Raw genomic sequence first — 22150 nt, 5'->3', positions numbered from 1 at the left:
GCCAGTGCTTTAGGCTTGTATTACAGTGTTTTATCATGTTAAAAGCCTATAAGCCTTAAAGCCTAACCAGGGACACGGCCTGCAAATTAGCTACGGCGTGAAGTCATTGCATCAGTAGAATTTGGTTTAAATGTAAAAATGTTTGTATTTATCGTCTCTGTTATATAAACACACAACCTGATATAATTGTGTTGGTGCTGTTTTTGGAACATATGAATGATGCTCCAGAACCATCACTGCACTGTCATAGCTTAGTGACTCAGTAAAAAGGACCAGAAAAAAACACACATGAAAGATGTCCTATGTAACGTGGTTAACATTGTGAAAGGATACGTTAACCCAAACCATCTTTTCCTGAACCTAACCAAGTATTTTTGTTGCCTAAATCTAACCAAACAGCAACAACTGAAAAGTTAAAAAGCTGGAAATAATAAGTGAATAAATTCCAAACAGGAAATGAATCCCAGTCTTCTGGTTGAGAGTCCTGTACTTCACCTATTGAGCCACCAACAGCTTGCTCCTGGTGTAGACTTTTTGTTGAGTTGAATTCAGGTTCTTGGAGCAAAACTGAATTATGTTCTAGGAACAACACCAACATGGCAACATCAGATAAACCTTAAACACATACAGTTGTGGTCAAATGTTTACATACACTTGCAGAAATCATTGGAACTCAAGACTACCATGATATACATGTTCTTAACAACTCTCATTTTCCTGTGATGGAATGAGTGGAACACATACTACTTTGTCACAAAAAACATTGATGAAGTTTGGCTCAATAACAAATTTATTATGGGTCTTCTGAAAATGTGACCAAATCTGCTAGGTCGAAAGTATACATACAGTAATTCTAATATTTGGTGAAATGCCCCTTGGCCATTTTCACCTCAATTAGGTGCTTTTGACAGCCATCCACAAGCTTCTGGTAGTCCTCTAGTTGAATTTTTAACCACTTCTCTACACAGAATCAATGAAGTTCAACTAAATTTGTTGACTTCCTGGCACGGACTTGTTTCTCCAGCACAGTCCACATGTTCTCAATGGGGTTCAAGTCAGGACTTTAGGAAGGCCATTCTAAATTCTAAATTCTAGCCTGATTTAGCCATTCCTTTACCACTTCTGATGTGTGTTTAAGATCATTGTCCTGTTGGAACACCTAACCACACCCAAAACCTAATCTTCTGGCTGATGATTTTAGATTTTCCCTAAGAATTTGGAGATAATCCTCCTCCTTCATTATTCCATTTATTTTCTTTAAAGCACCAGATCCACTGGCAGCCAAACAGCCCCACAGCATAATACTATTACAACCATGCCTGACCAAATTTCTCTCAACAGGAGGTGACAGTTTGGGTTTTCTTTATGATCGTTGCAGTGATACAACAGTGCCATGCACTTTATACTTACAAACAATTCTTTGCACAATTGATCTTGGGACCTGTACCTGCTTTGAAATGGCTTCAAGTGACTTTCCTGACTTGTTCAAATCAATAATGTGCTTTTTCAGATCAATGCTGAGCTCCTTACACTTCCCCATTGTAGTGTTTGTGGCTGAGTCTAGTGGGTGTATCAAACAAGCCCTATTTATATGGACCTAGAAACATCATCAGCTGTTATCAATCATAATCACTCAGAAGAAGTTAAGAGGCCATGCTACAAAGAAAATTTGATTCACATAACTTTCTATACTTACCAAAATTGACCGATCAAGTTGCTGTATGAATATTTTTGACCGAGCAGATTTGGTCATTCATTATTGAAAACTTCCTGCATGTTTTTTGTGAGAAAGTAGAATGTGTTCCACTCATTCCATCACGGACAAGAGTTGCAGAAATCATTGGAACTCAAGACTGCCATCATATACATGTTCTTAACAAGTGCATGTAAACTATACTATATATTATGTTATACTTTATCTTCTATCTTCTATGGTAATATAGAATCATTCTTATCGTATATAATATAATTATCTTTTTACTATATTATACTGTTATATGTTTATATTAATAATTAACATTATCTGTTAATAAAGGCACAGCATGTCAATTTAGGGGTCTCTCCATCAGAACAATGGAAACAAAAGATGTGTAATGTTGTGGAGTAGTGTGGAATCATTGTTCAAAACATTTGGGATCATTTAAGTACATAACTCAACAAAATATATAACAGTGGTCTAGATGTTTTTAGACATTTTAATTTGGAAATGTTACATATTTTCTTTATTTTTTCTTTAATACAGACAAACACTAAGTAGCATTACTTAATCATATTACATACTAGTGTTGTGGACACAAATACAGTGTACATCTGTTGCTGTTGCATGCTGTTTGAGCCTTAAAGACAAAGTCAGTAAAATTGTTTCTCCAGACTTCAACCCTAAGCTCAGGTACTGGTGCACCATTCAGAAGTTGCTCATTCTTGTCTCCTGAGTGGAGCCAATAAACAATCACAGCTGTAAAAATAGCAACCTTCAACATGGGTTGTTGCTACAGGCGTGTATGCCAGAGAAACAAACAAAACGGAAATAAACATATTAAATGCCATTATATTTTGGCACTATGTTTACAGTGGTCTGTGTAAGTTATTGCTGAACAGTTTATCTGGTCCATGGCATGGAAAGACTTGAAAGATAGAAAATGTAAAGTGTTGGAAAAAAAACTACAACAACAACAACAAAAAAGGTTTTAGTGGAATGCTGAAAAGTCCATTACTGATATGAGAGGCTCTTGCTGGAAGACTGTCTCCACCAATGACTTGCTAGTCTCTAAATTTCAGGCTTATATGTCATCCTTAAACAGCCGGTCTTAAAATGTCATGTTTTATGATCTCAAAACATGTGGGAGCCAACTTGTTATCCACATATGGAATCAGGGTCAGAGGTCATCAGCACAAACTGGTCAGCAACCGAATGTACAATTAAATAATACAACTCACACAAGAGCAGTGATGTTTAAAATGATACTGAGATCATGGTAGAAGACAGTTTTTGTGACGGTATCATGCTGTTTTTATTGGCAGCCATACTGGCTAGAAATAATGAATACTGTCACCCTGGCTTTGCTTTGTGTCTTTGACAGTCATTCCAACTGACTGAACTGCTGAGTGTCTAAATGGTCTGTTTGTCATCACAGCATGTGTGAATGCTGGGGTCACGGCGAAAGAATGTGTTCATGCGAATATAACAAGCAGTCAGCAAGGAGGTGATAAAAGCAAGCCAAGAGAGTCTGAGAAAGTATGACTGAGAAAACAGTGACCTCAGGTAAGTGAATTACATTGTTACAGTAAAATTAAAATTGGCAAGGAAGTTTAATTGATTTGGGGATTTCAGCAGAGGGGAAATAGACATTGTGTTTGTGTGACATGTGTTTGACTTACAGCAGCCATGGAGTTGATGCGGTCAATGTAGTAGTCGGGCCAGCTGGTGGCCAGCTTGTTGGGGTCCTCTTGCTCCTGTGCATGGACACAAAGACAGATTGAGTCACTTTAAAATTGACTTTAATCTACAGCTGGTTTAAAGCAACATTATGTAGAAATTGGCATTTTGTGCGATTTTGCGATGCCCCCTCACAATTTTGAGTGCAACACCACCGTAATAAATACAAATTCTAGGTTTGTAAAAATGTATCAGATGTAATGTAGGTGCTGACTACAAACAAAACTCATTATGCCATAACAACACTGCTACCCTTTCAGTGAAGTTACATGCAGAAACAAGTGATGGCGGGGCAGAGTGGCTGTGACAGAGACATCACTCACCCTATAACAAGACACTGTACCATCACAATGATTTTGAAGCTGTTATTTTACAGTAAAAAAGTTATATATTTGTTGCTTTAAGTGCAAGTAAACAGTGCATATTAAAAACCCACTGTCTGTTTTGTGGAGTAAAGGCGGGCTGGACACGCATGTTAGTGTATGTGAGCTTTGAACTGCAAAAGGGCTCAAACTTGACACAGAACTTTTATTCTCCTCAATGTGTCGCTGACATGAAGGGTACATACATACGTTACATGTCTGTTGTCATTAGTGACATCATGACAAGGTATCTAAAAATAAATGGGTGTATTTCATGAAGTCTACCAGGACTACCTATGCTCCTCAGAAGATGAATCCTAATGTTTATGCTGTCTCGTTGACCTTTCCACTAGAGAAACCATCAGTTAAAAATTTCCACATCTATTGAGGTGGACAGCTGTGGAATTTACAGAAATCATCCATGCTCTACAGATGACTAACCCTTTTTCACCCAACATCTTCATCCCACTACTTGTAAAGTACTAAGCGTGAAAAGTGAAAACATCAGTGCTTTATTTTTTTCTAAAATGTGGAGTGATAAACAAAGCAGGGCTGCAATCGGGGCTTTGACTGTTACTCTACTCACTCTGTAATCTATATATTATTTTAATACTATTTCACTCAACTAGTTTCACCCCTCCACTTTCCACCTCAGCTGCACACTTCAACATCCACATGAAGACCTAATGGAGCAGGCAGTTCTATCCACAGTAACTGGGTCACAACATCTCAGAGTATTCACTTGGCCCAGCTTTTATCACAAGGAGAAGGAGAAAAAACAGAGAAAGAACTGCCTTGAGGAACGTAATGCACTCCACAATAGTTTTCAAATAGCTCTGTCTGAGATCAATTTGTCCGGGCCAATCAGAGGAAGCGTGATGCCACGAGCAACTAAGGCACATGAGAAAACAGAGACCATGTTCCCCGTTCACATCTGGTTTTGTTTAGCCTGAGCTTAGAGTGCTGGTGGAGAGTTGTTGTTCTTCTTACTGTGTGCACGTCAGTGAAAGTTGGAAAGTTACAGTATGCCACATTAAGGCAAAATTGGATCGTTTTTGAAGGATACGATTTAATGGAATTCTTTCAATCTAAACATATGTTAGCAATTTAACTTCAGATTCAAAAATTAAGAGGACATTCAAAAAATGGCCTCTTAATATTCTATAAATTTGGTGGAAAGGCAAGGCCATCAACTGAAATGAATCTATGTTCGACAGAAATAAAAGAAACAAACATTCCATGGCAGTACATCTGCTAAGAATTTTAAGTATATTGTAGAAGTTATTATGATAGTGCCCTACCCGCAGATTATTTCTGAGATTGGAATTAAATTTGTGTTAAAAGAACGGTTCACCCAAAAATGGGCAGAATCAGAGTTAGAGTCAAAACAGCATAATTTGGACAGAATGTTGCAACACTGATTTGCTGTGAAGCTCCAGAAATGTCTGGGGTACTAAGTGACTTCATCTGAATTTCCATCAACATGGGAGGGAGTATATAGTGACTACATTTTCATTTATGGGTGAACTGTTCCTTTGACATTAATTTATTGGTGTTAAAGGAACAGGTTTAGGTAAGGGGTTAAGGTCTTAACCTTCAAACAGCCCTTTGAAGTTGTGAGGACCTTGCTGAACTGTCCTCACTGTCCAAAAATGTCTCTCTCTCTCACACACACACACACACACACACACACACACACACACACACACACACACACACACACACACTCTATCTGCAAATGACCTTTTCTGTTGATTTAGCCAGACAAACTCTCTTCTGGCACCACACTGAATTGACTGTCCCCAACATAAAATCACCTTATCATCTTTGGTAACCCAATGAACTTCAAGCCTGGACATAAAAACGACTGAGCTGCAGAAACAGCAATTGGCCAGTGTGGATTTCAGTCCTTGTAATGACTGATCTACAGAACTGAGTGCCAGCTCTTGAGCTCAAACTAAAGAGCTAAACTAAAACAAAAACAATAGAACTCACTGTACTACCCAGTTTGTGTTTTCAAGCTGGCTGCCTGATCCACTATACTGCTGAAAAGCTTGGGATGCAATGCCAGACAGATTCTGACGCTGAGATTAACAAATTAACTGCCTCTCTCCTACCCTTCAGCTGTGAACTGCCACCACACCCTCAGAAGCATGTTGAGTCCAATACAACATTTACTCTGGCAATTTCACGAGCCGGAGTAAAGTACAGTAATTTTTGTCCCGTTTTGGGACAAATGAAATGATCACAACATGAGGTTTGTTTTGAGGGTCCTAGTCATATCATACAATTCCAGAAAATTTGCCCATTTAATTACATTTCTGAAAGGATCAAGTGATGGTAAGTCTGTTCATGTGTGCTGATTTCTTGATCAAACCATTTTGGGAGGAAATCACAGTTGATGACCTGTATTACAATATCTTGATAAGAAACCAGACTCCAATGAATGGAGCTAGTTATGAATGAATAGTGCAAACAATCGACTTTTGAGAGAATAGAAAGAGAGTTTGTGTTTGTCTGTATGTGTACACATTTGTATGATAGCACTGAAGACTTCATATGTATATTCTGAATGTTCTTCTGCTTATGGTCCTCTTCTGGGTGAAAACATTCCACTCATGTGCTCTGCTGCTACAGTTTAAGGTCTACCCCTTCATTCTATTACAGCAATTACACACTTACACTAACCTGTACATTCCTCATGTCTGGTAACATTACATTTGATTTACAGTCCGATTGCAGCAAAGGACAACAGAAATCCCCTGCAGTGTATCAGGTATATTTCTGTAAGGTGTTCCTCTTGTTACAACCATCTGTTGAGGGATATATTGTTTCTCTCAAGACCCAAATACCTGAATAAAACCAGACTTCAAGAATATTTCCCTGTCTGTTTGGCAGAAGAGGCACCTGTTGAAAGAGTAGATGGAATTACATATTTCAGCTCCCCTGATGTTATGCTACAAGCCCTCTTAAAGATTTCAAACCTCCCAAAAGGTTTCACTGACAATAGTAATCGAGCTCACAGATTTTTAGGACCTTTTACACGTATACATTTCAAGTCTGGGGTAGAAAGTTCAAATTAGCCACATTTAAAGCCAGAGCACTTTAAAGTCAATTTTAAATGAATTTTTATATAACAAGCAAGAGCACAAGATGATGGGAGACAAATAATACCAGGTGATTCAACATGAGCTTAGTTCTTGACTCTGTTGAACACTCATATTAGACTGCTCGCCACAAAAAAGATTGGACATCGGCATATTTTCCAGGGCACCAGGGTATGACTATTTTGGTTGCACATGCACCCAAAATCAGTGCAACATAACATTTTCATTGGTCGCACCTGTGCGAGTTAAATATAGCAGGTCAGATTAAAAACTTGTAACCATGAAAATATTTTTAACTTAAACCAACTGGGAGCTAACTAATATTAGCCTATAAACATATTTTCTATAGATTATTCTGTCCGGGATTCATGTATGTCTTGTACATGTGCATGTCTGTGAGTGCTCATGTGAGACTGGCCATGCACTACCTAAACATTAGGCCATTAAATTAATACTCAGCAAGCTCTATAGTATGTATTTTTAACACTAAACTTAAATGTTAATAAAAAAAAATTTAATACCCCAATAATAATTTAGGTTGATTTATTTAGGCCTATTTGACTACGTCAAGTACTCTATACAGAAGAACTTTGTGTTTTTTATTTTTCAACAATTAAGGTCACAAATTCTTGTTGTATGTGCTCTAGTTCTAATGAAGACAAACATTTATCTGCACCCTTAGTCCTCTTTACAATCATTTACATAATTCTTACAGAAATTGAATTAAATGTGTTAATGTGGGTACCTAAATTATGTGCTGGTGCACCTAAATGAAAAGGTAAGGCGCAACAGCGCAACCAGTGTAAAAAGTTAGTCTGGAGCCATGTTTTCACTTCCATGTTGTCCAAGCTTTGGCAGCCAACTTGGCCCAGTCGCTCATTCAAGTGTAGTCTATACACTGGCTCTCAGAGACATGCTAACATGTTTCCATGAGGTCTCCAGTTTCTCTGGCAATTGGAGCGCTTGTCAGGCGGCTCACACTCAGTTCCCATGTGCTCAGAGAGGCCCGGGGGGGACCCTGTCTGTAATGTGGGGGCTCTCATGAGCCGTCCAAAACCATGAAAGCACTGGCAAGCAGCACAGTACTGAATGAAACACTGTATAAGGCAACTTCATACACAAAGGAGAGAAATTGCAAATCAAAATCAAAATCCAGATATAGTGGGTATGATATTGATATTGGATCCGGCTTAACTGTATTGGGACTGTTTTGCCTTGGCAGAGATATGTGCTCTATAAGTTAAGCAATTATTTATTGTAAACTTGCAACTGATGTTTATAAACCTCTACATTGCTTAATAATTGGTTTATTCACAGTGAAATAACTATTAACTAAAGTTTAATTAACTATGAATTTACCATTACGCAAAAATAATTGAGTTTGATGTGTAATTTGCCCAGAAACGAAACATGGACACAATTCTTTACATTGTTATCCCTGTATAGTGCAGTAGTAAAGAAAGTAGCTATTCAGTGATTACAATTAGCACTTTGTTAGCAAAACATTGGAATGCACTAGCTGTCATTAAAGTATACATAAGTCAGTATTTCTTCTGTACACCACTCTCTGCTGCAGCTGTCAACACAATATGTTCCCATCTGCGCAACAAGGGGATTGTCGGAAATTCCAAAGAGCCGATCTCTCCGTGGGTAATATTTATCTATGGAAGCTGGTATATAAAGTCTCACCTAGGGCAGCAGGAAATGGACAGGATATTGAATTCTTGAAGATTATGTAACGTTGCCGCCTGTTACAGGTAGCTAACATTACACATATTTTAGCACATGCTCCAGCAGACGTTTTTGCCTGAGGTCACATTCGTTTAAGTGATGGGGATAAAGCACACATGGCGAATAATTTTATATTTAAGCTGTTGTCATGTTAAAAGAGGCTAGTGTGTGGGTCCATATGGTACCATCAGGCAGCGCATTTTAAAAATCGACTCACAGCATCTGAGATGAAATGTATTTAGATCCATTTGGACAGCAAAACTAATATCACATAAAAATCCTCTTTTTTTTAGGAAGCAGATAAATGATCAATGCAAGTTTTGTAATTAGTGTTTTGACACTGATAAAGGGTCATATTGAGTGGTGATGGGATAAAAGCATGGTGCCTGTATGTGTGTGTGTGTGCGTGTGCGTGTGCGTGTGCGTGTGCGTGTGCGTGTCAGTACAGCACTACTAATGGGAATCAGGAGACTGTGTTTGGCTCCCAGCGCTGAACAATTATCAGGAGCTATTAGATGTTACATTGTGTTCTCTACCTGGGGGCTGCAGGGCGCAGTCTTGCTTGCAAAAACAAGTGTACACACACACACACACACACACACACAAACACACGCAGCCACCCTTACTCACAGGCACACTCTACAGAGATTTACTCATGCCATCTGTTTCAATAAATATGAATACAAGTCATCCCTTCTTTCTTAAGCTTGCCAAGAATGAAGTCCACTGTTTCTCTCACACACACACACACACACACACAGAGAGACACCCAACACCCCTGGCTGAGGCTGACTGGGTGGCTGAGATCAGAGGTGCAGATACAGTTGGCTTATGTAAGTGTAAGAGGAGTGTAAGACGATCAGTGTCAGATAAACAAACCAAAACTTGTAATTTTAAACAAAACTACTGAATTTGAATTCTGATGCTGGGGTGTGAATCATGCATCATGATTTCTGTTCATTTAATGTATTCGGGCTATTAAACATTTAACTTGTATGTTCTGTATGAACAATGTCAAAGTTGCATTAATCAAACTTTATGTCTTCATGCCAGCAATAGTCTGTCTTGAGAATGCAATATATCATGCACACTTGTCCACTTAGACTCAAGGATGAACTAAGGAGATTTTGGTGTTCAGAGGTCAAAGGTCAAGGTTAATGTGACCTCATGATGCTCCATTCTCGTGAACTGCATATTTCAAGAATGCCTGGAGGGGATATCTTCAAATTTCACACAAACATCCAAGGATGAACTGATTACAGTTTGGCGGTCAAAGGTCACCGTGACCTCATGAATAATATTTTTGCCCATTACTTAATAACTTATATGATGATTTTGACAAAATGTCAGACACATAGGATATGTAGGAATAGGATAAAATTATGAAGTTATGACATTTTATATCCAAAAGGTCAAAGGTCAACTTCACTATGATGTCATAATGTTCTGCATAAAATGATCTGGCCAATATTTAACGGCATAGCTCAGGAACAGCAACTTAACTGGTGCGTGGAAACATACAGCCGCATTTTCTTTCATTCTGTAATATAAAAAGGAACTTTTATTATGACTATTAACCAGGAATTTGAGCTAACTCAGCAGTTGGCAGCTCTATTGAGCTTTTAAGCCTCTTTTAGAGAATTGTTTTGGCACAGCAGAAACATTTAATGTATGATTTTGTCTCACTGTACATCAGCCCTGTTTCCAGCAGCAACAGGCAGCCATGTTTTGATAAAAAAAACAGTGTATGCTAACTGTTAAGCAACAAACAGTAGATGGACAAAAATATTAACTAGAAGAAGAAGAAAGGCTACAACTAGCAAGCAAAAGAACCAGATATTTTGCTCAGGACTTGAAGAGAACTAAAACACCGCTAAAACAAGGACATTGGACATCATCATGTGGCCAAAAACCCAACTCTAATTGGATGAAAATGTTGTGTCTGTGTGAACAGCCAATTGTCAGCTCACTTGTTAGCCATAACGACTCTGTCTGTCCCCTTAATGGAATAATGTTGCCTTAACACTTTCTTAGTTTATACCACGATGCAGGGAAGCCATTTTGGGTAAGTCTAGCTGAAGACATGCAGTTCTAGTGAAAACTCTAATTTGAAATGTCAACCCTTTGTGAATTAAAGTGCTTTTAGTGGTTTAGTTAGTATAAGAAGTGGCCACAAAGAAACATTACGCTCTTTAGTTTATGTGAAAACATAAAAATAATTAGATTTTTTTATGTGGTTTCTACTGGACAGCAAAGAATTGGAACTGGCAACACAGGGGTGGTTTGGGGTAATGTGTTGGCCAGTTTGTTTTTCAGGTGAACAAAGTTAGTTTGTCAATTTGTCATGCCCTCAATGGCTCACTCCAAGTGTTATCCAACCACAACAACTGGAGCCGTCGCTTGGCTGGAGGAAACAATAGAACCAGTGTTTGTCACTGACAGGAACGGGTGACGGAAATTCTGCTGTCCTGTGCTCTCCATTCAAATCACTGTCATGCTGTAATTCTCAGAAACACAGGGCACTACTGTGTGGTGTCTGTGGGTTATGTCAGAATAACCTGTGATTTCTTATTTTCCTGCGCATATGGTTGTTCGTGTCTATGTGGGTTTGTGCACGTGGGGACAGTATTCATGCCTTCACACATAGACATGCAGGTTATTATCCGATATTGCAGGGCAGTTATTTTTTCCCTCAGTCTCCATTACGCTGCCTCTATCCATGAATAAGGGGTTTGTTTGCTTTTTCCTTGAGCTTTCCGCTGCACACTGTTACCCCGGTTTTGCACTCTGTTTCCTGGCCGGGACACATGGCTGCTTTTTTCACCGTAGCCTCACAGAGGAAATAATTTCTGACTCTGAGCAATGGGGGAGGAATGACAAACTAATATATCCTACCTCTGAACCCGGCTTAGGCGCGCACTGCAAACCCTTTTGATTTCAATATGCCCAGGCTTGTGCCAAGGTTTTGTTTCCACTAGCTTCTACTACAGTACAAAGGGTTCTCATAAACGTCTGTGGTTGTTTTAATACGATATTTAATAACTGATATTGGAGGATTACTGAATTTGCACCTTTTATGTGGGTTCACATGTGCAAATGCACATTCTGGCAATAATTCAATCCCACTTAAATACAATGCAATGTATTCAAAAGGTACAGCACACTGTACGTTCTATGGTTATCATAATGTAACAGAAAAACGTTTACAGCCTCCTCTTGTATTATTTTTACCAGTATTGCATTTCATTGTAAACTAGTGTGGTGCTCCAGCTTCCATCCTCGCCTTGACATCCCTCTAAATACACCACAATTCCACTGCTCTTCTTTTTCCTAGTAACTCAATACTGGCCTTAATACAAGTACAAACTTTTACACATGCAGGTGCACACACACGTGTGTGCACACATATACAGTGGAGTGTGTTTACTCCTTTTTGAAAAGGCTGTCAGAGCCCATCATATCAGCAAAGCTGAGCCTGCATGCATTGGAAAGAGAAAGGAGGGGTCAGATCCTCGTCATGCTTCCAGCACACAACCCCTCGCCAAAAAACAAATTAGCAAAGAGACACAGGGGAGGGTTTATGACCATTTATTCAATTTACTATTGAGTGAGAGAGGGGGGCTGAATTCCCCCTTTTTCTCCAAGCACAATGTCATTTCCTGGCGGATATTTGAGACATGCCGAAGAGTATGAAGAGAGCGAGAGATGTTTTGGCGAGGGGAAAGGGGTGAAAGAGAGGTCTAACCAGAATATTCTAGTGATTCCATGGTATGTTGACAATTCTTAAGCAGCGCAAGGAAATTGCTTGCTCCAAGGTGGGGAGGGATATTTGGAGATTGAGGGTCTTGGAACAGGGGCCTGGGGTGTATTTGTGTACTCTGTGTGTGCTGTATGTGTACATACACTATTGCATGTACTTCTGCCTGCAAAACATATTGTGCAATATGTAGCTGGCGTAATATGTGCACTTGTTTCCGGTAACGGCTGATTCAGAATTGGTTCTGGTAAAAAGCTACCCTTCAATAACATTCATTGCTGACAGTTCAGTGTTAAACTGTGGGTTCAGGCAGCCAGCCAGAGACTGAACCTGATGTACAGTAAAGGAAGGCAGGGACCACTGGACGAGATCACTGATAGGCAGACTGTAGTTCAGGTACTGACCCACATGCCGTCCTATCCGGACCCAGATCTATAAGCGGTAAATTAATATGAATTATCACAATTTTTAACAACTGGTGCAGCTTTTCTAGCCTTTACGGCACTAGTGGCTCAGGAAACTCACACACCAGTTGAATGCATTGTAAAATCACTCTTGTGACGCTACTCAGCCAATCAAATCTGTGTATCACGTTAAGCTGGGTGATTTGAGTGAGTCATATATACACACAGACAAGACGAGCGCAAACAGTCTGAGAAAAATAGACTGCAAAAACAGAGCTTTTAATCAAGAATGGACTTACATGTTTATTCATCCCATGGGCTTTTCTAAGTATGACTCATTTCTGACACTGTGGCTACAATCTGACACAATGCGATGCACCACTACTAGATGGCACAGAGCATGTTTTGAGCTAATATACCCACTTAAAACCAAATTGAGGGCACAGGAAGTAAAATATTTGGCACTGAATCATAAGTTAGTCCCTGGACCTTAGGGATTAGGGTTGAAGTAAGGGTTAGCACCATTCTGTCAGTTTAGTCTTGGATCAATATAATTCTCTAGCTGTTAAAAATTTACAAATTGCCTACTTGCAGGGACCAACTCACCTTCTTCTTGCTGCAGTAGATTTGCCATTTCTTCTCATCGGGCAGAGCAAACATGGCCTCCCTGTTTTTATCCGTCAAGTCCAGTTCATCCTGCAACAAGAAGAGACACATTGTGTTGATTTCTAAACTTTTGCACAAACCATTCAGTTGAATTTGATATTAGATAATAAATGAGCACACCAAGAATCACAAAGATATTCATAATGAAAAAACCTGAAAAACAAACACAACAGTCAAGCACCATTTTAAGTAGTAACTGGGAGAAAAATTACTATAATCACCCCATCCCTCAGGACACAATCCGAAAATCTCGTTTTGTTATCCCTACATTCATAACGGGATAGAGCAAATCATGCAGGTCACTGGGTGAGGAGTTCACACAGTGACATCTGATTGGCCAAACTTCTTACTGTCTGACTGAGAGCTGGTCTCCACCAACTACAGAGGAGTGTTTTAATATTCACCCTGCTGTTCTGCTCAATTCTTCATCTTGGTACAAGGAGCCTCCTGCACCTTTTGAAATGCATATGAGACCAGGAAATGAGTCTCTGTGTGCCAGGGAGGAAAAGTAAAGTCTTGGAAAAAGAGAGGCAGATAAATCAGGGATGAGGGGAAAAGAAGAGAGATGGAGGAAGAAGACAGAGAAAGAGATGCACTGATAGAAAAAGGAGAAGAAAGAAATAGCGAAGGGCTATGTGGTCTTGTAAATGACTACAGACAAAAAAAACTAGAGGCGAAGATAAGATGTTATAGTGCTAGGGCTTTGTGCCCAAGCTCAAACTAATCTCATCATAATGATTCTGCTACCATGACGTCAGCCAGAAGTGCCGGGCCTCCTAGGCCCCCCAGAGTGAAGATGGCTACCGGTGCCAGAGGTGGGGCCCCTTAAAGCCGGGCCAGTAGATTCACAGGGTTTGTTTTCATCCATTCAGCTGGATGGGGTGGGCTGAGGTGGCCCACATTACAACTATTCGACACTATGAAGAATGACATCATCTCTCATCCAGTCCTTTCATGGGATAACCAGCAGCAGCATTATTGTGGCTTTGGCAAAAAAAGAGGAAAATCTGAAGGGTGTGAACTTCAAGGGGGTCTAATACAAACTACAAAGAAGCTTTAGAATCTTTGGTCAGTGTTTTCATCCCAGCAGCATGAATTCAGTGATTAATTGTGACACACACAGAGCTGATCATCCAGGGTCTGCATTACCAGCTACTATAAATGCATGCTGCTGTTATTCATGTACTTGAGTTTAAAGCAGAAAACTAGCCATCTTGAGGTGGCTTATCATCCAACGTCTGACTCCCTGTCCTTCTATCTTTACAGATTTGCTTAGGGTTGGACCACGATCCTCTCTCAACATCCTCAGGCTTAGAGACCGTGGCAGAGAAGCCAGCTCGTCACTGGCCTGGTGCCTGGTCGTTGGGTCAAAGCCCTGCCGTCCAAGCTGCTGCTGTTTGGAGGACTTGATGGGGAAATCAGTGAGAATGAGACTCCTGGATTTAAACCAAATGGAAACTGAGCATGGCAGACGATCTCTACACTTCATCTTCTCTCTCTCTCTCCCTCCCGTTACTCCCCAGGCCTCTCAATTTTAGGGGAGTTATACACTGCACGGCCAATGAAAAAGTCACACACACTAATATTTCGTTGGACCGCCTTTAGCTTTGATTACAGCACACATTCACCATGGCATCATTTTGATAAGCTTGTGCAATGTCACAACATTTATTTCTATAAAACAGTTGCATTCATTTTTTGCCAAGATCTTGTATTGATAGTGGGAGAGTCAGGCCGCTGCATAAAGTCTTCTCCAGCACATCCCAAAGATTCTCAATGAGGTTAAGGTCTGGACTCACTGTTGTGACCAATCCATGTGTGAAAATGATGTCTCATGCTCCCTGAACCACTCTTTCACAATTTGAGCCTGATGCGCCAATCACTCTGGAACAGGGTAAATCTGGACACATCAGACCACATGACCTTTTTCCATTGCCCAATATTTATGCTTCCTAGCAAACTGAAGACCTTTTTTCCGATTAGCCTCACTGATAAACAGTTTTCTTAAGGCTACACAGCTGTTTAGTCCCAATCCCTTGAGTTCTCTTTACATTGTGCGTGTGGCAATGCTCTTACTTTCACTATTAAACATAGCCGTGAGTTCTACTGTTGATTTTTTATGATTTGATTTCACCAAAGGTTTTAGTGATATCCGATCACGATCATTTCAAAAACAAACATTTCTTCCTCGAAGATGATGGGTCACCACTATCCATCCAGGTTTTTTTAATAATGCATTGGACAGTTCTTAACCCAATTTTCGTAGTTTTAGCAACAACAAATTAGTCAGCCAACCATGTATTATTGAAACATACAGGCCAGTCATCTGTATTATTATCCGAAGTGTATGGCCCATTCTTAAACAAAAGACTCTGCAGTTTGTTGGTATCTGAGGTGGCGGGTACGTCAGAGGGTGAGGCTTACACAGCTAACATTAGCCATGCTACAGCTGCTGCTGCCTTGTTTATATATGGTGGCCTACACAGCATTATTGAAGGCCCAGTTAAATATTAAAGAGATTTTACACGATATATGTAGTAGGGGGTCCCTGCTCCATGTCTCTATTAGCAAAGTGGTCCTTCGCCTGAAAAATGTTGAATGCTAACATCTCAGAGTAAGAATCACTTGTTGATCTTTGAGATGAAAGTGAACAAAGTTAACAACATGAAGTTCTGTACTCTAACAACCTCTAGGGATTATGATGATTAAGATATCTTAATATTTGCCACCAATCATGCCCTACAAAGATTAATTTGCATGACATAACAGGCGTCAGATGATGCAACGTGCCTGTGGGAGATGTAAAATATTTATCTATGCCATATGGAAAGAGTGTAAAGGAAGGGAGAGGGATAAGTTGGAATTAAATATGGGTAAAGTCAGAGCACTGTGGGAAAACATATACCAGCTACTGTTTCGACTATATGTCCACTCCAGGTTAAGAGAGTGAATATGAGAGATGAACCACAGGAGTAGAGGTAGAATGGCAAAGTGGAGTGGAGTGGTGAAAAAATGTGAGGAAAGTGGTTACTGCACTTTGTTGGATGCATCTGAGATAAACATGGAAGCAAGGCAACCTACCGAAGAAATTTGAGAGTAACAAAATATACAGGAAGAAAGCGGGGTCAGTGAGTGAGTAGGTCTGAGTGACTGGCAAAAGAGTGGAAGTGGGTCTGTTTCAGTCAACTGACTAAGAATGTGTGAGGCTCCGCCTAATTGGGAAATGTGTGTGGCCCAAGAATTACATCCTCTCATATATATGTTTGTCCATGAAGTGGCATTTCCAGGGTGGATATGAATGTCTTTACCTCATGTGAAGTCTAACAGTACAGGCTGAGAACACAGACAGACACACACACACACACACACACACACACACACACACACACACACACACACAGTATATATATCCTGCAGCATTCTCTGGGTGAGCCAGGAAGGAAGAGGAAAGACAGGCAAGATGGCAGGAAGTCATATGAAGTCTCCAGAGGACCCACAGGAAGCTGTAGCTGCCATTATTGACCCAAACGACATGCAATGAGTGTGTGTGTGTGTGTGTGTGTGTGTGTGCGTGCGTGCGTGCGTGTGTGTGCGTGCACGCGTGTGGGTGTGTGGGTGTGCTTGGTTATCACAACCAAGAAAAATTCAAGGACCAACCTCTTATTCTTAAGATATGGTAAGAATGGAATTGACCACTTTACTTCATGTAACAAATCATCACATCACACACACACACTGGGCTCACACCGCTTTGCAACATTCAGAGGCGTGGTAGTATCCTCTCTTTGATGAGTCACTCAGTAGCCATTGCTGGCCTTCTGCCTCTCCCCTTGGCCAAACAAGGCTTGACCACTTCCATGATAAGGTTGGCTCAGGACAGTAAGAGCTGGCTTTACAACAGAGGTAGGAAGAGAGCTTTAGAAATGGGAAGCTCGTTAGACAAATGCAGGGAAAGAAGAGAGGGAAACAGAAAGGAAAGATGGTGCATCCCAGTGCGTACACTGTGGAGGAAACTCCCACTGGCGCAGAGGGTGGAGAACATTTCCATTCCCTCTTGTTATGCAACGCATTTTTGATTCATGTCCGGCTCGAAAGTCACACTGGGGGGAGCATTAGGAGTGGATTTATGTTTTAAAGAGTTTCTCCAGTTCTTCTGGAAAAACTAGTTGAGGTTTCAAATGGGAAAGGCTTATTCTACCATCGCTGCTTTGAACAAAATTTACGTGGTTCTAAAAACAGTGATGGGATGCTATTAAAGGTTGTGGCATACAGATGCTGTGTGTCTGACACTGGACAGCTGAATGAGTGCCGAGAGTGGTTGGATTAAAACTGTCCTAAATAACGAGACAGAGAAAGAAAGAGGGTTCCCACTTTGGGAAAGAGACAGACAAAGCAGATAGAAAAAGAGGGCAGAGAGAAAGGCAGAGAGGACACATACTAATCTGATGTCTGCCAGTACTGTACTTGCCAGATGTTGGCCTAGTAGACCTGATTCAGTTGCGCCAATATGGCTAGATCTACTGTACATTATATCCTCTCTCATCTCAACACACAATTCATTGCAGATGGGTGAGAGACAGGGTCTCCCTTTTTAATAATTAGACAACCAGTCTCACTTCTAAGAAGGGGAGTACATTAAAGTTCAACCTGAATGCAAAAGAAATAATGTCATATGCTGAGTCAGACTTGGCATCTTTTTTACTTCACAAGTACAATCTAAAGTGGGCCTGTGGAATCAATTCTATTCCACAGTAGATTCTTTGACTCGAGTGCCTCTAAACTGGTCGCATTTTGTCTTCTTCGTTGTTTATTTTTCTCTTTTTGAAACATTTAAGTTCGTAATGGTTAGTGGCATTGTGTAGTTGGGCTCAAACCCTTGCAAATGTGTCGACACATTGTGACAATATGCTGACCTTTCGACAGTAAACACAATGGGTCTCATTCATGAAACGTTAGTAAATTTTTTTTTTTTTTTTTTTAATTATTTTTTTGGCCTTTTCATGGCTTTATTGACAGAACAGCTGAAGATAGACAGGAATCAGGATGAGAGAGAGAGGGGGAGTGACATGCAGCAAAGAGCCCCAGGCCGGGACTCGAACCCAGGGCTGCTGCAGCGAGGGCAAAGCCTCTGTACATGGGACGCCTGCTCTACCAACTGAGCTAAACAGCGCCCCAAACGTTAGTAAATTTGTGCGTAGATGTGCACATAAAAGCCTACGCTACTAAAAACCTACTCCGGATTCATGAACACCGCGGGAAACTCAGATCTGATCGTAAACACGCGTGTATGATCGTGAATGCCAATCCATCGTAAAGTGACAGCGCGCTCCCGGTAATCAGCTATTAGCATAAATCCCCGCCCATGAATTGCCAATGACCACCATATAAGGAGGTGTAGATGCATCCAGTCGACCTGTCAGTCATGGCGCAAACGAAGAAAGGGAGAGAAAGAAAAAAGAACTTTGCGGAAGCGGAGATAGAAATACTTTTGGGTGAAGTGGAATTAAGAAAAAAAAAAAAAAAAAAAAGTATTTTCATCTGTTAGCAGTGGTGTGACAGGGACAGGCAAAGCGAAGGCCTGGAGGGAGGTGACAGATGCCGTCAATATTGTCTCTGTAGTCCAAAGAACCATGTCCGAGGTGAAGCGTAAATGGTTTGACATGAAACTGGAGGCAAAGAAACGCATAATCTCACACAAAAGAAATATATCAGCCACAGGAGGAGGAGGCTCACAGTCGCAGACGAGCGCATCACGGGGATAACTGGGGAGACCTCTCTGTCGGGAATTATACCTGGCGGAGACAGCGACATGCCTCCACTGGAGCCTATATTTTTATTATCATCATTCAACATGTAGAAAGAACGTGTAATCTATTGAGTCGATTTACATAGATAATTCACAATCATGAACCTAATCTGGATCTTAAACCTGCCAATTGCCAACTACTTTAACTAAATGTGTTATATTTTTATCATATGTTTAGGCTATATCACGTGTTTCAAAGGCATCTGCGTATTGTGTACATAACAGAGCGCAATATGAATTTAAATTGTAATTTCCAATAGTGACAAGCATTATTTATGTGCATTCTTAAATTTACACAAGCACTACGCGTGGTCAGCAGCATGTGTAGATTTTGTTAGTAGCTACGAAAAGATCGGAGCTACTAAAATATTGATGAATGCGAGATGCACGTAAATTTCCGTCTGCGAACAGTTTACACACAAATTCGTTCTGCTCACGTTTCATGAATGAGACCCAATGTGTTCAGCTGCAACTTGTAAATGGCAGTCTAGTGGGGATTTTCCACTGGCACTTTTGGCCGTGCCGAGAAAAACCACGGTTTGCATTTCCATTACCAGTTTTACCGTATTAAGTTATGCCAAGCCGTGCCTGAGATGGAGCTCTGGAGTGTGGATAAAACAAGCTCAGACTGCCTCCATGCAAGTTGCAATGACCTAATGATGACCCCCTTCTTCCCTTCAAAAAGGTTGTAAAACTCAAATCAGCTTCAAGACAACTTTTTGAAGGTCTAGGTCTCATCTAGAAATTGACTATATTTTTACTTTGACTTGTCTCGGTCTTAAACAAAGAAGACTCTGGATTTTACTTCAAGACCAGTTTAAATTAAGTATGGTCAAGACCTGCTCCAACTGGAAAGTGTCATGAGATTTTGTTGTAAATTGGCATTATATAAATAAAAAATTAATTGATTTGACCACTCACAGCCACTCGCTTGACCACTACACAAGACAAGTGCATCATTAGTAAAAGACAAGCAGGTAGCGTCGCACTAGGCTGAGGTGCTGAGTCAAACTGAGCCAGTACATGTGTACAGAAAAGCCCCATAGTTGTCTCCAACCAACCTCACACTTTGTTTTTTTTTTGGAAGAATTGAAAATTGCACTACCAAATGCAGAACACACCCCCAGTGCATCACTGAGCAAGGCCCATTCTCAATTACCTAAACATGAGAGCAATTTTACATTTGATGATACAACGCTATTATCAGAGAATTGCCTTAATAAACACAAATAAAGCCGTCATTGTTCTAGAAAGGTCTATCGAACTTCACACATGGCACATATATCAGCTATGCGTGCAAACTTTCCACCAGTGTTTCCAAGCAACTGTTTAAAATGCACACAGATCCAAAATACAGAACCCAGAGTGGCACATTTGCTATCAGGAAATTATGCAGCCAGTTGCAAATATGTAGTTTAATTGATGCTATCCATTAGCCCCTCTGATGTGGTCTTTGTTCATTGTTTTCAAATCAGTGGCAATTGCTTCCAGGTTCATTTGCATGGGTTTGTCAAAGTCCTTGTTGGCACAGGAGGTTTTCATATGGGTTCGTGGCAGACATAGAAGCAGGTCTATTCTTCAGACTTTCTCTGCGATAAGTTGTTGCACATTTGGCAGAGTAGAGTCTGCACATGCATGGCTCCCACACATGCTTATTCTGCAGTATTAATTTTGTAAGCTTCACCGCAAAGTCAATATGTCATCTCTTTTGCTATGTTCCTAATAGCATAGAAGTTAGAGGAGGTTGATTACAGGTTATACATTTCCAATATTTAGGATCAATAGCAAAGCAGCAGTGGAAAGTGTGGTCTGAATAACAGAACATGCTTGTATTTCTTTGGGTGGTGACAATGGCTGAAATACATGTGATGAGAGGTACGTTGTTCATCACCGTATGTCTGTTTATTCTATTCTACCTCTACTACCCGAGTCAGGTGATATTACAAACAGGTACAAGGGACAGACGCATAATAATACGTATTCCATTTAATGTTCAGAGTAACCACCATGGCACAATAGACAAGTTAAAACTACAGAATTTCTGGCCAACAATTTTTCATATAATATTTCTGAGACAAGTCTTTTTTTCCATTAGTAAGATGAGTGTGCACTGTGCAGTCTCTAGACACAGTGGAAGACCCCATTATGGATGTGAGGACACGTGGAGGTGGTTTACTCCTCTGTTTGGCCCAGATCTGTCGTTCCCACTCCAGAGGCTCCACTGAGTCTCATTCTCCTCCTCAGGGAAGGCTTTCATAACAATAATCCCCATCTCCTGTTGTCATGGAAACACACTATGTTATGTTATTCTCTATTTTTCTTTATTTCCTCCTCTGGAGCACAGCTCCTCCCCTCCCGATATTGGCGCTCTATGTGAGCATTACAAGCATTGTGTCCACACTGAGGGGCTGCTTGATGTCTGGTTGTACAGATTTTTGGATGGCCAGTCAAATTTGTCGGTATGTCGGCTGCAGCATCAGTAAAACAGATGTGAGGGGCCAATATCCTAGCCAGATCACCAGAAGCTGTTTGTGCATTGGTCATCCAAACAAAGCAGACATGAATCAAACTCTCACAGGTTGAGTTATCATCTAACTGGATCATCCTTTTTCCTTTTCAAACATAATAGCATTTAAAGTGAAGTCACAATTGAAATCACATTTAATCTTTAATCTTTTTATGGTGTTTATTAAAAAAAAGGATGAAAAAAGTATTTGGGGAAATATCAGAAATGCTGATCTAGATGGGTGTGTCCCTGTCTGTGTTTGATTGACAGCCTGCAATCTTCCAGAGTGCAGGTGTTCTGCCACCGTAGAGAAAAAGAGACTACAAGTGATCGACAGGGCACACATGTATGATGTAGCGGACAAAAAAACGCTGA

The 22150-nt window shown here is 40.4% G+C and overlaps 1 protein-coding gene across 3 annotated transcripts in view; it reads right to left on the bottom strand.

Moving 5' to 3' along the window:
- daam2 (dishevelled associated activator of morphogenesis 2) overlaps positions 1 to 22150 on the bottom strand; it is a 116497-nt gene that overhangs the window by 46222 nt on the left and 48125 nt on the right. For all 3 annotated transcript variants that reach the window (XM_073467186.1, XM_073467185.1, XM_073467187.1), the window contains 2 exons: positions 13404 to 13493; positions 3379 to 3453 (listed from right to left, as the gene is read on the bottom strand). In XM_073467186.1, coding sequence (XP_073323287.1) covers positions 3379 to 3453; positions 13404 to 13493 — 165 coding nt within the window. The remainder of the gene's footprint in view (positions 1 to 3378; positions 3454 to 13403; positions 13494 to 22150) is intronic.

This window comes from Pagrus major, chromosome 5, assembly GCF_040436345.1.
Source record: "Pagrus major chromosome 5, Pma_NU_1.0".
In the NCBI taxonomy this organism is placed as follows: Eukaryota; Metazoa; Chordata; class Actinopteri; order Spariformes; family Sparidae; genus Pagrus; species Pagrus major.
The sequence above is the reverse complement of the archived record's forward strand: the minus strand, read 5'-3'. Positions and strand labels throughout refer to the sequence as shown.